Source organism: Salvelinus namaycush, chromosome 36 (genome assembly GCF_016432855.1).
Source record: "Salvelinus namaycush isolate Seneca chromosome 36, SaNama_1.0, whole genome shotgun sequence".
Taxonomy (NCBI): domain Eukaryota; kingdom Metazoa; phylum Chordata; class Actinopteri; order Salmoniformes; family Salmonidae; genus Salvelinus; species Salvelinus namaycush.
The window spans coordinates 5623444-5641511 of NC_052342.1; the positions used below are offsets into that span (position 1 = coordinate 5623444).

Sequence of the window (18068 nt, forward strand, 5' to 3'; positions counted from 1 at the left end):
AGGGTCTATCTTCGATAGCTACAGATATCAAATCAAGTATCTCAGAAACCTCATCATCTGGTAACGATTCAGGTGATGATGATCTATGATGAAACGGACCAGCTTCACGGAACAATGGGGAATATTTGGGTACAGGGGAATCTGGTGACAATGATCTATGTTCATCCATTGTTCCTGTTGATTCAGGGGACGTTGTTTTAATATCCTTCAACAACATCAGTGATGAAGATGACATGGATCTATACTCTGATAATGACTCAGGCTTCGAGTCCGACTCCTCAACCGGAGAATCTATTGATAACGGTTTATTGTCCAGTTCGGATGTCTCTTCGTACTCTTTTCTTTGTCCAGCATACTCAAACACACCTGTTTTACTACAGTAGGTTTCTCCTCCATATTGTTGGTCATTTATTTGAGAGATAAGCTTCCAAAGCTCTGCATCATACACAAGTCTGTACTCTGGCACTAGTATTGCTGATGGAGGGAAATGTATACCTGATGCAGATACTGCTATTGGTGACACAGATGAAGGTTGCGCTACGTCAGATTCAGATAGTATTTTTTGAGGTTCAGGTTGACTAAATTCAAATAATGGTGCAGTTGCGGACTCGGTTAATATTGGTGGACTTTCAGGAACATTTACACCTGATTCAGTTACAGTTATTGGTGACACACATAGTATCCCGTCTTGATCATCTGGAGGTTGAGCTACATCACTAGTTGCTGATAGAACTTCATGAGATTCAGGTTTAGTAGATTCAGGTTTTGCTGGTTTACGTGCAGTTACAACTTCTGCAGGTTTTATTGGAGGTTGGTTTGTAGAATGCAGGTCTGACTCAGATAGCGGTTTTACAGCAGGAACTTCGGTCACTGATAAAAATGCTGGATCAGTTTCGGAGGACTTGGATTTTTGTTGTTTAGCAGACTTCGTCTTTGTTGACAATGGATTGAGTTTTGTTTGGCCCTTTTCAGTAGACTGCTGTATATCTAGATGTATATGTCGCATGTCTGTTGAACAAGCAGGTTCTGACATTACAGGGTTTGGTTCACTAGCGTCAAGTGATTCTGCTGTCATTTTCACATTTTCTGGAACAAGTGTCGTAGATTTTGGCAACTTCACTTTGGTCACAGATGGAGAAACAAGGGGTTGAGGGGATTTCGATTGAGTCAATGCTGAATAAGTGATCTCCTTTTCAAAATCTAAAGCTTCAGGTGAATCTGGTCTATGCTCTGTACCTATAGACTCCAGAGACATTGGAACACATTTAGTGTCTGATGATACGGATTCAGGTGAAGAAGATCTATAATCAACAATAGAGTCTGGTAATAGGTGCCAAAACTGAGGTATAGGTGAGTCAGGTGATAGCGCTCTATACTCATCTATTGATGCCATTGATTCAGGTGATGAAGGTCTATCCTTATAAAGTAATGAAAGTAATGGTGCGGTTTCATAATCTATATCTGAAAACATAGATTCAGGTGATGATGATCTACAAAACGTCACTAAAGCAATGGGTTCTGATTGCCAAAATTGTGTAATTGGTGAATCTGGAGACAGAGATCTGTGTTCATCTACTGATCCTGTAGATACAGGTGATGATGCTTTGATATCGTTCAGTAACATCCGTGATGTAGCTGACATGGGTCTATAGTCTGATAAAGACTCAGCTGACAGGGGTCTTTCCTCTGTATCTGATACTATTGACTGAGGTGAGTCTGGTCTCTGCCAAAAGGCAAAAGCCTCCAATAGTATGCATTCAGTTTCTGAAGTCACTGAAGTCTCTGATTCAGGTGAATATGACCTACACCCTGTAGTAGAGATAACCGATTCAGGTAATGCCTGTCTAAACTCAGGTATGGGAGAGTCAGGGGATAGTGGTCTCTGCTCATTGACTGATCCAGTAGATTCCGGTGATAATGCCCTCTTCTCTAAATACTCACTGCCCGGGGATATCGCTCTGGAAAACTCTCCCCTGTTAGGAACCATAGGTGTCAAGGGCCTGTCCTCTGCTTCTGCTAGCCCTGGTGCTAGTAGACTACTTGCAGCTCCAGGGGCACTTAGGAACGTTTGTCCTGGGGCATAAGATGGTATTTCTGCAGTTTCCCATTCAACCTCAGGGGGCGGTAGAGGAGACAGGGGTCTGAACTGAGGTATGGGCGAGTCAGGCAAGAGAAGACTTAGATCAGTATCGGATGACAGTGACTCGGGAGATGAGGCTCTACTCTCAGTCAACAGTATGGATGAATCAGATATTGACGGGCAATACTCGGGTATATGGGAGTCAGGTGACTGGGACCGAGACCTATCGTCTGATGTCACTGACTCTGGTGAAGATGATTGGTCATGCATTGAAACTACAATTTTAGTAGCATACTCAGATGCTGAGTCAGGGGATAAAGACCTTTTTTTGGTTTCGGAACGTAGAGATACTGGAGCTAAAGCCATGGCTAACTCAGACACTGGAAGAGCTGACACCTCTGCTCGGGTCTCAGCAGTTGAGTCATGTGATATCTGGATAAATGCAGTGCTGACAATGGATTCTACTGTGACTGACTCCGAAATCAGAGTGGTTCTTGACACGTCCGATGGTGTCTGAGCTATTGTCTGTGATTCCTTACCCACCCCAAAGGTGATAGACTCTGGGGTCATGGGACTGATATCTACAGGTCTGAGGTAAAGCTCAGTGGAGATAGTTTCCTGGTCAAGAGTAGCCTGGTCTACATCAATCAAAGGCATGGAGGTAGGGGAATCTGCTGCATAAACCCGGCTGGCTCTGTAAGTTCCGGCTACCTCATCCAATTCCATTGGTGTTTTCTTGGATTCTTCACTAGTTGATTTCTCTACATATCCAAACAGGACTTTGTAAAGTCGGTGCGACACCTCGTCAATATGATCCTCTGAGAATATCTCACATGTCTCTTTGGGGCGTACCACCTCGGAAGCCTGAGGAAGCTGAGTAGACTGAGGAAGTGGTAAATCCATAGGCTCGGCTGTAATACTGACCTTCTCAGAAACCCGTTCAGTTGTCTGAGAAGTCGTAATGACGGAGGTGGTGGAGAGGTAAGTGTAGTACTCTGTTTGCTTTAGCTCCACAGACAACTCACTGAAGTCTGGCTCGGCCTGGTCACATTCAGTCAGACTGTCCCCAAAGTCGGTCATGGACAACGGACGGCTCTCACAGACACGCTTACTACTTTTAGTGGGTGACTCTTGGTGACTCGTTGGCGACAACAACCATTTGTTGTCACTTTCAGCCTGGGGGGGCTGGAGTGACCCCTCGCCCCACTCTGCACCCCGCGGTGCCCCCTTCTCAGAATGATTGACAGATAGAGAGGATGAGGAGGGAGCGGTGGGCCCGTTGTAGGCAGGATCTAGGACGTGAGAGGTGAGCTGGTAGGGGGAGGTGCGGTACAAGGTGAAGAAGGGACTTACTTGTTTAAAAGTGCCCATGTGTAGTGACTCAGCCTTCTCTGATCCACTCTGTGATGTACCGCCCACAGAACTGAGGAACGAAAACTAAGTCAAACATCTAATAACATGTGAAGTCTCCCAGAAAAAATTAAATACAGTTATTCTTAAAAACGGTTTATTCCTAGTCATTTTAACAATGCAAATCAAGATTATTTGACTGAACTGTTTGTTTCTGCAACCATACAACATTAGCAGAATATAGCAGAAAAGAACATAAAACCTTTTTAACCATAACAATTTCTCTTTCACTCAATACTTCACTCTTATACTGACTGGACGACTTACCGTGTCGTCTCGCGCTCTTTCTGCAGCTTCTCCTTCTGGGCGTGTCTCAGGAGGCCTGTTACTGATGTGTCTGTCTCCACCCGCCCTGACGTCTCGTGCAGCGATGACATGCTGGAGGAGAGGTCCTCCTCTGACACCATGAAGGGCCCCTGCCTGGACCCTGGCCCACTGGGGGTGCCGCCTGAACGCCTGCCTGGCCGGGGACTGTCTATGTCCTCATGGAGGGCAGAAAAACCTGGACAGGCATAGATATGAACACAAATATTAACATGTGATCTCTTTGGCATAGCTAGTACATTCTGGTTGATAAAGATGACATGAGGTTTACTGTCTCATGATAGTAAACATAGGACATTTCCATTTTGCTTGGTAATACACTATACCTTCACTGTGATCCAGTGCAATGGTCCTCTCAATCTCTGCATAGGTGTGGGATGATGCGTCCTCCTGGGTGGACTTGATTATCTTGGTTTCGATGAGGTGAACAATGTCCATCCTGTTGATCTTGGTGAGTCGTTTGATCAATGTAGTTTCTGTGGAAAGAAATAATTACAGAATAACAAAAGATCATAACAGTAAATAAGCCATTATAAAAATATGAAAATGATCAATTATAAATACTCAGAAAAGTCAAAATGTCTATAAATATTCTGAATACAATAAGGAGTGATATATCAGCATACCTGTGGCATGTTTGCCATCCCTGTCAGTCCAGAGCTTCAGCAGGGCATGGCTTTGGTCCTGTAGCGAGTTGGGGTTCTCAATCCTTATTAGATTGATCCTTTCCTCGCTGAACTCCAGCTCTCGAGCCAGCTCTAGAAAACCCACCCCAAAAAAGACACTTTTCACTGTTAACTACGTAATGTTGATGTTAACATTGTTCAAGGACCACTGGAAAGTGTTTAAATCAACATTATCTTCAGCCTTTATTGTCTCTGACACTCTAGGAAAGCCACCATGACTGGGGTTCCACTCACCCGTCCAACTGAAGCCCAGGTGGTCGCCTATTATTTCCAACCGTTCCTCTTTCCTCTCGGCTTCATCCTGGGGATCTACTGTAAATGCCACCACAACAGCAGGAGAGTAGTGAGTGGACGGCCAGGCAAAGTCACACTCACGTTAGGAAGAAAACGCTATCTTCAACCGAGCCCATGAGTGAAAAGACGCTTCACTAGGTTTCCTGTGCCATGTAGTGCTATAATGTTAGATATTTGGAGGTATGTGTCGATAATTAACAGTAACTGAAACAGACGTGTATTTGGTGTATAGCTTCTTATTGCAGTATGCTGTTGGTTTATAGGGCAGCAATACCATCATAAATTATTATCATGCGTGTTTGGGAACTCTAGAAGAAGAAAAAGCCCTAACGGAAACATACTGTATGGAAAGTAGATAGTAGTAGTTTAACAGCTCTGGAAAAATGTTGTATATTGTATATAATTCAGTTTTTCTCCTACAGCCTAATCGGGTTCATCAAACACATTTGATATTAAACCTGACTATGACCTATGACACATTTTCAAGCTAAAACTGACTCTAAATTCCTTAATTGAGTCCCTGACTTTAAGTCAATCTTGAGATTTTTAGAACACATAGAAGGAAAAGAGACGAATACAAACACAAGACTCCACTTAAACACCACAGAAGCAACCACAAAGAGTGTTAACCTACAAAGAGCCTTAGCTACAAGACACAGAGAAGCGGCACCTTTTACGGCTAGCGTGCTAGCGAGAAACAAGATAGAGAGAATGAGCCCAGTGAGGAGGGGGGTACCTTGTCTTCTGATTGTATCGTTGGGAATTCGTTGCATCTGCGTGTCAACAGGGTCGTCCCACAGGGGTCTAATGGGATAGACATCTCCGGAAGTAGGGAAGTGCATTTCGGGAAAAGTCTCTCTCTCTATGACGGAGGGGTCTATGCCGCTGCTCTCGTCATCCGAGATGGCAGCGGTGGCAGCCTCATGCTCTTTGTCTTTCTCGGCCTGAGCCAATCTCTCAACCAGCTTTGCCGCTTCGTCACTAATCTCATTAACAAACTCTATGGACTTCTTGCGTGGCTCGCTTTTCTTTTTGGCGGGGGTGGAAGTCTGGGATGGTTGACCAAGCTTGCCTCTAACTGGCAGCCTGGATTGGAAGCCGAAGCATGACTTAGGCTTGGTGGAGTAATCAGCGCTCATGGGACGAACCTGGCCCTTTTTAGCAGATGTCTTGTCTCCCTCACAGAAGCTCTTGGCTTTGGAAGACGAAGTCTTGGTTTTGGGAACTGCAGAGAGACCTGCATCTGTCTCAGACTTTCTCCTCAAGTCCTTTTTTACTGGGAACTTTAGCTTTGTGTCCTGGGAAGACTCAGTATGTTTAACTGATGGCTCAGGCTTGACAGGGTTAGCCTTGCCTTTGACAGGTATTCTTGATTTTGACTCTGCAGAGGGGGTCTCTTTTTTAGGAGTAGCTGAATAGGGGGATGTAGAGGAGGAAGAATTTTTAGCTCGACTTTTGGGGCCAGCCTTGGCTGGAGCCATAGCTGGGGTTTTAGTTTGGATCTTTTTCACTTTTTCACTAGAAGTTGGGGTTTTGGTCTTTTCCATGGTTTTGGGGAGTTCTATAACCGAATGCTGCTCCTCGGGAGAGGAGTCAGAGGACTCTTGGTCCTGTTCAGGGTACACCGATCGAGTGACAGTTGTTACTGCTGTCTCAACATTAGCTATCATTGGGTCTAAATAACTATTTTCTACCTCTAGGGGGGTCTCCTCTACAATTGTATCTGGTTTAACTTCTAAAGCCTCAGGAGATACTGGGGATACTGAGTCTTTGTCTTTCTTAGTGGTCTTAGCTGAGGCAGAAAGACCCATTCTAGGGATTCTAGATTTAGAGGCGTCTGATTTAGAAGGGGAGGCTGCTACAGCCCCACTACCTGTCTGATCGTCCTCTGAAGCATCTTTTGCTTGTTTCTCATCTTCCTCCACTTTTATTTCTAGAGTCAGGTTGAGACCTACTTCACTTTCTAATGGGGCTCCTCTATCTCCTGGCTCTTCTCTGACCTGTTCAGACAGCGCCTCCTCTAGAGGCTGCTCTCCTATCTGGAAGAAGGCAAAGCCCTCGTCCTCATAGGTCCGTTTGGTCATGTCAATAGCTCCGCTCCGGGTCATCTCGAAGAGCTTCCCCTCTTGGAAGAGGAAAGGATTGGGCTCGCTGGTTGGCGTGCTCTCCTCTGTGGGGCTCCTTCCTGGGGTGGTGTCTGGGGTTTCCCCCTGGGAATGCCGGTCCACCATCAGACCCAGGATCTTCTGCTCTTCCTCTTTGACGCGGGCCGCGAAAGCGTCGTCGTCCTCACGCATGGCGCTCCAGGGGTCTGCCTCCGCGCTGGCGGTCACGCCCTTCGACTTGGTTCTGGGAGGTTCCTCTTCCTCATAGTCTTCCTCTGTGTCGTCATAGATACAGATCTCAGGTTTGAACGTTTCCCTTGCTGGTCCGATAATGATGGTCGAGGACGTTTCTGCCTCAGGGGCTCCTGAGTGCCCCCTGTAATCTCCTTTCAATTCATCAGTTATATTACTCTCTACCTGGCAGGGAGCCTTTACAGCAGATGTCTGCAGACTGCCTGCATCTGCCTCTTTCTCTCCCCCATCATCCTCCTTGCTTCCCCTTGAGTTCCTCAAGCTTTCCTCCTTCTGCTCGTCGGTTATGTTTGCAGCACCCTCAGAGCTCGAAGACATGGTAGCCATTTGAGCTAAACTGTCTTTGTCATCCGTGTCTTTGTGTGAAGGAACTGATTGTGAGACATGTTGCTCTAAGACAGATTGAGTTTCCTCCACTGCTGCCGTTGTAGCTACACTCTTGGCCTCTGTGTGGTGGACTCCTTCATGCACACCTTCTGGAAAAGGAGAGGGAGGTTGTACTTTAATAAGGGATTCAACAGAAAGAGCTAACTCTGAGGTCTCTTTGGCCCCAGTGAGCTCAGTCTCATTTGTGGACTCTAGTTCAACTGTTTTGAAGCTATCGTCCCCTGCTTCGTCATCTGCTGAGGCACTGATATATTTTCGAGAGTTCTCTTTGGTTCTGGCGTCCTGGTCCATTTCCTCAAAGGTTTTTATTTTGGCTGCCATTTTAAACATCTCCTCCTCTGGAGTGAATTTCCTATGTGCTTCTGACTCATCATCATCTTCCTCCGAGTCTTCTTTTATGACAGCTGGTGTGGACACCACAGATAGGAACATGTGGTCGGGGGTTTTAGGGTTTACCTCATAACTTACCTCTTCAGAACTAGGGGTGTCGGGGGAGAGAGGACTCTTACCAGAGCTTTCCATCTGAGACAATGTCTGCTCGATACTGTCATCATCATTGGCACTAGCCTCCTGGTCCCTGAGTAGCCTACTACGCAACACGTCTGGGGGGTAGTCTGTGACTTTGGAGGGTTCTGGGTGGCTAGAGGACCCACTGGGCTGAGCGGGAGGGAAGTTTTTTTGCTCTACCGGGCTGCTCTCTAAGGAGTCACGACAAGGGGATTCCTTGGTTGGGCTGGGTTCGATAGAGTCTGGGGTCCTATGGGAAGAGTTGTCTTCCATGAGGGGACTACCTTCGTCTAGAGAGTCTCTGTGGCTTATGGTCAAAGAGTCGTCGGCTAAGGGACTGAGGGTGTCCGAGTCTTGCTGTCTTAAAGGCAGTTCTAAGCTTCCTTGACGCTCGGTAGAGGCACTAGAAGCAATGGTTGCAGCTAAGGCTGAGGCTAGCTTGTCATCAGGGCTCTCCTCATCACTTAGGAAGCTCTCTAAAGTCTCAGAAACTCTCTTTGTAAGCTTTCTCGGTTTAGAGGACTTAGACTCGACCGTCTGAAAAGATATGGACTCACTTGTGGTGCGGTAGTCTGCAGCCTTGCTGGAAGAGACAGGGAGGGTTATTTCATTTGATGGCTGGTCATCAATGGTCCCAACACCGGAGTCTCCAGACTTATCCTTACTTTTCTTGTCATCTTCGACAGCTATAGTAACAGCTGTTGAGTTTTTAGTGGACTGGTCAGCGTTTTTGGGAGAGAGAGAGAGACTGTCAGGGCTTGTTCCAGGAGTTGCTAAGCCCTGGTGTTTGAGGCTATCCTCTGAGCTCAGGTGAGGAGAACTAAAATCACCCAGGCTGGCACTGGGAGAGTCTGCCACGCCCTCATGTTTTAAACTATCAGAGCTATCATTGAGGGCAGAATTCGGAAACTCTATGGTTTCAGTTAAGTCTGACTGGGCAGCAGGACTACCCTCTACAGAGATCTGCCTAAACTGTTGGTACTCTGGATTGTCCTCAAGCTCTGCCTTGATTTCAGCACCAAAATCTTTGGAGTGCTTTCGGGGTGGGTTAATTTGCTTGTCTCTCTCTCTGTGGTGCTTGCCAGGTATGGCATCCAGTGACACTTCCCGTTCATAACAGGTTGACGTGGCTTTGATGGTGGATTTGAACTGAGTGAGCTGTGATTCTGATTCTGTTGTTTCATGCTCTGAAGAGACGGTTTTGAGCTCGAAAAGTCCAGACTTTCTCTTTGAGGGGTCCTGCCCCTTTTGGAAGGATCGCATGAGCTCCCTTACTGACATTGTCTCCTCCAGCTTCTCAGACTCAGTTTTGGGGGACTTAAGTGGACCCTGTTTAGCAGTGCCTTGTTTTGCGGGGCTCTGTTTTGGGATGGTTCCTTTTGCCTTTTGTGGTATTTTTCTCTCCACAGCAACATTTGAAGGATTGGTGCTAGTTGGCTTTTGGCCCTTTTGCTCAGCCTCCACTTTCTGCTGAAGGGCTTTGACTTTGTCTTTTATGGATCCAATGGGGGTCTCCTCTACTACTGGGGACACAGGTGACACTGGTTTAGGGTCTTTGGGTGCGCTCAGGAGAACATCCCCATCGGTAGATTCTTCCACCTTTTCCTGGTCCTTTCCTTTCCTCCTGACTGGCTTTTGTAGGTCAAAAGCAGGAGTTTTGATGTCTTTCTTTGTTGTTGTAGTTGTTGTTGTTGTTTTTGTTGTTGTCATGGTTCTTTTTGCGCCTTTGCGCAGGACTACCTCTGTGAATTTCTCTTGGACCTCTTTCTCCTGGGCTGTTGTACTGGTGCCCTCAGGTACATCCAGGAGATATTCTTTGAGTTCACCACTCAGGTGTTTGACCATCCCAGACACATCTTTGATTGCTTTAGGTCTGGGAATCCCTCTGTTGACTCTGACTTCACGTAGTATTGGTTCCTGGGGTTCTAAGGCAGCCATATGTTTGGCCTCTTCTATCTCACAGTCTGAGAGGAGGACCCACTCTTCATTCATTCTGGCTGCTCTTGCCGCCTCCTTTGCCTCCTCACCCTCATAAGTTCCGCTCCTAAGTATCTTGCCCACTTTCTCCAAATCCTCTTTGACCTTCTCCATGATTTCAAACGGCTCGCCCTGAACCTCATCAGCCCCTTTTTCCAGACCGCTCCCTTCCATGGAACTGGATTTGTCTGTAGAATCCGTGGTTAGGATGGCGGTCATTTTGATCAGGTCTTGTTTCATCTCAGACACATCGGAGAGGAGGTCCGGACTGGCCAGAGCCGTAGAATCTCGGATCAAATCTCTCTTCCGGACCGTAGTCTCCGTCGACGTAGTGTCTTCATCATCTTCCATTTTGGCAAAAGGACAATTAAGGAGCAAAAAAATAATAAATTGAAATGAAAAGGAGACAGACATTGGAGAATGTGGTCAGGACAGGAACAGTACAAACTGTCAGGGTTCAAAGGGTAAGTGGGGCCACAGCGGCAACTACAGAACGCATCAAAGAAAGGGGGCTTGGATTGACTGGGTTTCTTAGGAGGCAAATACTGCAGCAAAGCAAAAAGCCAACTAAATCATAAAGATGAGAAGGGAATGAGCTGGAAATAACTTGCTTATACACATAGTCAGCACACCCACGCTCACAGCACAAAAGCGAGAACACATCTAAAATAAGTACAGTATCAAACCAACGATGAGCAAGAACAGACACCAACAAATCAACAAAGGATAAGGAAACAGGGACACAAACAAAGGGATAACAACATATAGGTAGACAGACATCTCAAGATTGTTTACAGACAGAAAAATAAAACAATTATTTAAAATGATTTTTTCCTCAGAGAAGAAAGCCAGTGATAGCAAACTGTTGGGCGATGGTTTGGTGTGCTCTTTGCTATTGAACAGAACAAACCATTTTGTTCCTCTACTGCTATGGAAAATAAAGGGTTCTGAACCAGCATCAAACTGGTAAACTAATTTAAGGAAATTAACAGGAAAAGCATAATTGATTTAAGGGGAGGGCATGTGGTCTTTTTAGAGGACTGTATCCCTTCCTTATACTAACTTTGGTCTAGCTAAATACACTTTTTGAAACATAACTGAAGAGAAAAATGTAAATCATATTAAGAGTAGCAACATTGTAATAAATAAAATTCAAATAGCGAGGGAAAAGGAATTCAAAGATCAATGTTAAAGCAAAACAAAGAGTCAAAAGAACTCTCACACTTGACACACACCCAGACACAGGAACACACACATACACACTCATGTAAGCCAAGTTATTTCCATGCAAAGCAAAGGGGAAAGTTGACATGCAGCCTTTTGTGAAAAGTGAATGGGGCAAATGTAAAGTGATTTAGGTAATAAAGAACTAAAATGTGCCACTAGCACGTCTGTATTTTGTCTTTATCAAGAGAGGTTAATTTAGGTATTCCCATTCAATAGTGTGGTGAAATGTAGTCTACTATTTTCTCATAGCCTACAACTGTTAAAGGTGCAGCAAAAGAATTATTCCAAATTACATGTGTATGCAAATTGCCACATACATTACACATACATTGTCCAATGTAATGAAGCCAAATTGAACAAATAACATACACAACATCAGTTCATGTACAATGTATGTATTACTGTACATGTATGTTTTGAAGGTATGTGCAATATTTTCCATATTCTACATATTGTATACAGTGCCAAACATATGTAGATATCCAGCCAGCTATGCTGAGGCACTTGACTATGATTAATGATTAATTCATTAATGAATTAGAGGCAAAGGGAATATAAAAAACCACATGGGCAGGGTATGAACGAGGGGATCGGGAGGGGTAGAAAGCTAGACTACAGTTTGCTTTGCCATTCAGGTACTACAGTAACTTGGGGGGGGGTTACTATTCCGTTGTCACATAAACATCACCACAGTATGAATGAGAGTTTGATTCATGTGCGTAGTATCTCTGTTTGAACTCTCTCTCTCTCCATGTGTCCCAAATTGAAAACGGCAGAGGAGAAAGCTAACACGAAGACACTGGTGCAGCGATGTGTCAATTGAGATATTGAAGAAGTTTATGCCTGATGAAGTTGTTGGCGTAGCCTTGCCTTGGTGGGGTGGAGTGACATTTTGTGTTGTTTTGTTTTTGTGACAAAGACAAACATGTAGAAGTTAAAGGGCTTTGAAAAAGAAGCGCGTGTGTTACAGCTTAGCTAACACGGGTGATATGAAGCACAATATTTACGCATTAGGCTCTGGTTATCATTCTGTATTGCTCTCTACAATAGTCAACTAGCATAACATCATTGGTCATGTCTAAATCTATGGTATGGTCACGACGCAATTATCAAAGCAATGTCATATTCAACTGGTTGAGTAATGCAGCCATATTATAACAGTTCAAAGTTAAACAGCAAGAGTTTAGAAAGTTTTAGTATAGTTTAGGGAAAAAAAGCAGTTAAAAGTGTTATCAAAAAAAGAGTAAATGACTTACATTTCTCCAGCTTCCTGCTGATCTGTAAAGAGGAATACAAAAATTGCACTCACTATTAATACCATTTCCATCACCGTGTAAGAAAAAAATGTAGGCAATATTATGTACACATTTGCTACCTTTGCTACAGGAAGAAAATAAGTAATTGGACATAGAACTACTATCACGACGAATAAGACTAGTATCTAAAGATACTCTGCTACGAGTGACAAGCACGCTGATGAGCAGTAACATGGAGTATGCGTTGCATGCCTTTCTAATACCTGACATAGAGCTAAATGACAGACAAAATAGTGAACGTCTAGCGACATGTTTGTGGCCTGAAAAAAAACATGTACAAATAAACAGTTAGTGGGGGGAGAAGAGGGGTACAATATTACCTCTTCCTCAGCCTCTTGGTCTGAATCAGATTCCTTTGGGGTGCAAGAAGCAGCAAGAAGCAGAACGAGACAGATAGACAAATAGAGAAAGGTAGAGGAGGGGGAGGAAAAAAAAGAGAATGGGCAAAGCGATGTTACCATAGCGACAGACTTGAAGGTTTGTGGCCAATCAATGTTGTTTCGGGGAGGGTGTCGGGGTCAGAGTAAACATGAAAGACCTCTCAAAGGAGAAGGGATTCATGTTATACTTTAAGACAGCTACCAGCACTCACATATAGTAATGCTTGTTGCTTATAATAAATCAAATCACAGTTAAAAGGTGTACAAATGATTTTGAGAATACAAACTCCAATTCAAATTTGAAGGAAGATAGCATGCTATGAGCATGACACGAGTGCAGATTTTGCATGTTAGTATGCAAGCAACACACTGTTAAGAAGGTATTATTGTACCTGTGGGAAATGCTAGTTAAGGAATTGAATACTCAGTTACTCTTGAATACACAAGTCAATCAATCTATTTGACTTAAGTCAGCAATGACGAACACTCAGGCATGCAATGGTAACTGCTGGTGTGCTATACAGGACCCAGATTTGTCATGGTAAGGTCACATGATCAGGAACAATTCCAGGTCCTAGGTGTTTCCTAGGCTGTGTGTTTAGGTGGAGGTAATGTTACAGTGTTCTTACCTTTGAGTAGGATGGTAGTGTGATGTTCAGGTTGCATATAGCGTTGTGGGCCAGACTTCTATAAGACCTGGGCTCTTTCATAAAGGACAGACGGCCACATGGATCCTGAGTGTTGTCTCGGATCTGTGGAATCATCGACATCATTATCGTCAGTCAGTCAATCAATTAACATACAGTTTACGATACACGACTAGTTTGTAATAAAGTAAATGATATGGAAGAGTGTACGAATGATGGCCCAGTAATACCCACCTTGATGAAGAGTGCCAGCCTGTTCTCTTTGAAGGCAAAGAAGCTGAAGAGATGGTGCTGGCCACTCTTGGTGAGAGGGACCAGATTGCCAAAGCAGTCTGCATAGATGGGTTTACCCTCCAGGACCTGAAGAGAAGCACACATCAGACACATTTATTTTAGCTGAGGTTAGAAACATACCAAACCGATCCCTGTTAGTAATCTACGGTGATTTACTAAGCCTTCACACTTTACTGGCAGTTTACTACACCTTTCACTGGAGAATACAATATTTACAGAAGGGAATACTACAGAAAGATAGAGCTTAAAGGTACATCCCTCCTAGCCCTAGCCCTTGACCACACCTCGACCATGACACCCACCTCTACGTCTCTGCTCCTGGCCACCTCTGTGAAGTTCTCCTGTTGCTCGAGGGTCTTGTCCATCTTGTCGTCAGTCATGCAGAAGCAGCGGAGCCGCGCTTCAATGGGGTCGTGGGTCTTGGCGAAGATGACGAACTTGGCCATGTAAGGAACACAGATGATCTCCCTGTAGACCGAAGTGGAGAAGTTTACTGACTCCTGCGCCTGCCGACAGTCTATCAGCCAGAACCTGGCCGACACATTGGTCGTGAAGGAGACACAGTCGTTGATGAACGTTAGGGGCGTGGTTCCTGTAATGTCCTCCCATTGGGCCGGCGTCGTTCCACCTTTGAAGAAGAATACAATTGAAAAATGTTAGAAGGTTAGCTACAGACATCATGGTTTGTGTGTGTCCCTGCAGTGTGTGTGTGTGTCAGTGTGTGTGTACACTTTGTATGTATGTATGTATGTATGTACAGTGGTTCCTCCTTTAAAAGTTGCGTCACACTGCAGCACACCTTGCGGGCTGCTGCAGCATTCAATATACGTTATTTACTTGGCAGTCATTTTTTTACGTTAATGCAAGTTAGTGCTAGTTTGACCACCAGAGGGCAACTTTGAGAAGCATTTGATAGTCTCCCATATTGGCATTACTAGAGAATTTAAAACCTTTTTTGTAATAACATAGTACATGGGATTGATTTTAAGAAATGTGGCTTAATTAATTTGATTAATATTATGGTGTTTCTATTCCAAGAAAAACAAAACCCTCAGGGTTTCCGTTAGAATGGAATGGAAAATATTGCGCTGTACAACGTGACGGTCGAGAGTAGGCTACAGCTTAAGAGGATTGGAGGATTGTAAATTAATATCTAAGGGGCATAACATTTCCACACCCTAATTGTAGTGTAACCAATACTCATTTTGTCTATGGTAGGCCTACAGTATATCTGAAAATATTTTTTCAATGACGTGACTCTCCGCAAATAATTACATTAAGAGGATTGGAGGATTCTAAATGAATATCTAAGGGGCATTTTTCGTAAGGGCAAACCTGATCTGTGAGAATATCTAAGGGGCTTTTATATAATTCTAAATGAATGAATTAATAATAATCGCTTTGTTTAAAAAGTAACGATATTTTTGAGATTTTGTTTTCATTTAACCTAGAGTGATCGAGAAAAAGGCAATTCTTGAACATGGGGTGAGACATTCTCACTCATTTGTAAATAAGGCCAGTTTGTTATTTAGAATAATTTATTTCTGGAGAAACCTAACTTGATTATTTAGCAGACATCACTTGATTATATTCAGTCAATATCTTAAGAATATCATGGAATATAATTGAACATTTTCTTTCTCCATGTTTGTCTCAGAGCAGCGCGAAATGGTGTTGAAATAGATGCCCACAGCTATATATATACATATCTGTCACGCCCTGACCTTAGTATTCTTTGTTTTCTTAATTATTTTGGTTAGGTCGGGTGTGACGAGGGTGGTATGTGTGTTTTTGTCTTGTCTAGGTTTTTTTTATATGCCTAGGTGTGTGTGTCTAGTCTAGACATATGTAGGTCTATGGTGGCCAAGATTGGTTCCCAATCAGAGGCAGCTGTTGATCGTTGTCTCTGATTGGGGATCCTACTTAGGTTGCCATTTTCCAGTCTGGTTTGTGGGTTATTGTCTATGTGAGGTTGCATGTCTGCACGCATTGTTTATAGCGTTCATTTTGTTAGTTTAGTGTTCTTCGTGTTTATTCGTCTTACATTAAAAGTATGTATTCACATCACGCTGCGCTTTGGTCTCCTCACTACGACGTTCGTGACAATATCGATATTTTTTTTTATTATTTCGTTTTCAAAGAAACAACAGTGAGCGATTGTAATCTGAATAAAGGCCCAAAAAATATTTAGAAAGGCCAAAATATAGCCCTGCTAATAGCCATAATGGCGCTGTACAACGTGACCATGTGTGTTTGAAAGAGCATTTTCCAGTAAGCAACAATTTGTTTACCTTCATTAGACAACTTTGTTCCAATATTTCTGTAATTCACTGATATTTATTCCCATAGTAATTCGTTATGGATCCATAACTAAATCAACATCTGCATTTTGAAAGAGGATTTTATCAATATTTTATTAACGAAAGCATAAAGATGCTGACAAAGAAATACAGTACTGTACAGTGTATGCTTTTACATTTGGAAAATAAAGCATTTAAAACATTTTGAAGATATAAGCCACTTGCATTTGTTTATTAGGCTACTGTGCAGTCTGACAAGTAAACATAGCCCACAATACATACTGTAGTAAACATGGGAAAGTGCCTAATTCCTTACATAAGGGAGAGCAGGCCATGTCCAGACTTTCTCAGTGACGGGCAAGCGGGAGACTGGGGTTCAATTCCCCGACTGGGAGGAAGGAGTAGGCTGTCCTTGTAAATAAGAATTTGTTCTTAACTGATTCCATATGTGTTATTTCATGGTTGTGATGTCTTCACTATTATTCTACAATGTAGAAAATAGTAAAAATAAAGAAAAATCCTGGAATGAGTAGGTGTGTCCAAACTTTTGATTGGTACTTGCTTAATTATATAGATTCATATTATGGTGTTTCTATTCCAAGAAAAACAAAAAACCCTCTGGGTTTCCGTTAGGATGGAATGGAAAATTTGGCGCTGTACAACATGACGGTCGGGAGTACAGTACTGGGCTATTTAGCTGAAGAATCCCCATGTCGTGTGGGCAGGGCATGCGGGAGACTGGGGTTCAATTCCCCGACGGGGAGAAAGGAGAAGGCTGTCCTTGTAAATAAGAATTTGTTCTTAACTGACCGGCCTAGTTAAATAAAGGTTACACTAAGAGCATAACATTTCTGCACCCTCATTTTTTAATTCTAGTCTAACCAATACCCAAACGGAGATTAAGTGAAAATAAAAATCTCATTGATTTATCAAGACCAGTCCCCATACTTGTCTCAGAGCAGCGTGAAACAGTGCTGAAATAGTTGTAGGCTATTGCTTCAAATCCTATTGCTTCTAACTTCAATATGCTCTTTAAATAATTAAGATCTACATAACTTTTAACAGCACATTACTCAACACTAGTGAGACTCGTCTCACCTAAGGTAGGCATTATATCGAAAAATATGACGGGACTCTCCGCCAATAATTACATATAGAGGATTGTAGGATTCTAAATTAAAACCAAAAGCCACTTCATGGCAACAATTTGTTTGCCTTCATTAGACAACTTTGTTCCAATATTTCTGTAATTCACTGATATTTATTCCCGTAGTTGGATGGATCCATAACTAAATGAACATCTGCATTTTGAAATAGTTTTTTTATCATTATTTTATTAAAGAAAGCATAAAGATGCCATTATTAGTTACATTGTTATAGTTTGAACGTGCAGACTGGCACTAAGAACAGAACAGCGGTAACGTTTCCCTAGTCAGCGCCATTATTAGTGCAATGCCCCTTAAATATTTTGGAGAGGATTTTGTCTTCAAATAACGCAAAATAAGCGAGAAAAAGGCCATTATTGAACATGGGGTGAGACGTTGTTACTAATTTGTAAATAAAGCCAGTTTGTTATTTAGAATGATTTATTTCTGTTTTTAGAGGGAGAAAAAACAAAAACCTACCTTCCCATATTTTTCTCATGGGTCTCCCAGTCGAGGCCCAGCACAGGTATTGAACCAGCATCTGTAGCAACACAGCTTCCACTGCTATGCTGTGTCTTAGACCGTTGTGCCACTCAAACGTTGTACAACATGACCGGTCGGGAGTGTAATAATAAAAACCTTAGTGTAACAACAGTTTTACTAAGTAATACTGAAGTTGTGCACAATTATCCGTTTCTATTTAGGTTTATGTCGCCCATTCATTGTCAGTTAGAGAC

The 18068-nt window shown here is 43.2% G+C and overlaps 1 protein-coding gene across 1 annotated transcript in view; it reads right to left on the reverse strand.

The window, feature by feature from the left end:
* The window catches only part of LOC120030209 (ankyrin-2-like), a 119889-nt gene that overhangs the window by 18550 nt on the left and 83271 nt on the right, over positions 1 to 18068 (reverse strand). The window contains exons 33-43 of the mRNA XM_038975560.1: positions 14189 to 14514; positions 13827 to 13952; positions 13575 to 13697; positions 12886 to 12918; positions 12506 to 12527; positions 5531 to 10366; positions 4735 to 4809; positions 4441 to 4572; positions 4141 to 4290; positions 3758 to 3992; positions 2620 to 3503 (exon numbers count right to left, since the gene is read on the reverse strand). Coding sequence (XP_038831488.1) covers positions 2620 to 3503; positions 3758 to 3992; positions 4141 to 4290; positions 4441 to 4572; positions 4735 to 4809; positions 5531 to 10366; positions 12506 to 12527; positions 12886 to 12918; positions 13575 to 13697; positions 13827 to 13952; positions 14189 to 14514 — 6942 coding nt within the window. The remainder of the gene's footprint in view (positions 1 to 2619; positions 3504 to 3757; positions 3993 to 4140; positions 4291 to 4440; positions 4573 to 4734; positions 4810 to 5530; positions 10367 to 12505; positions 12528 to 12885; positions 12919 to 13574; positions 13698 to 13826; positions 13953 to 14188; positions 14515 to 18068) is intronic.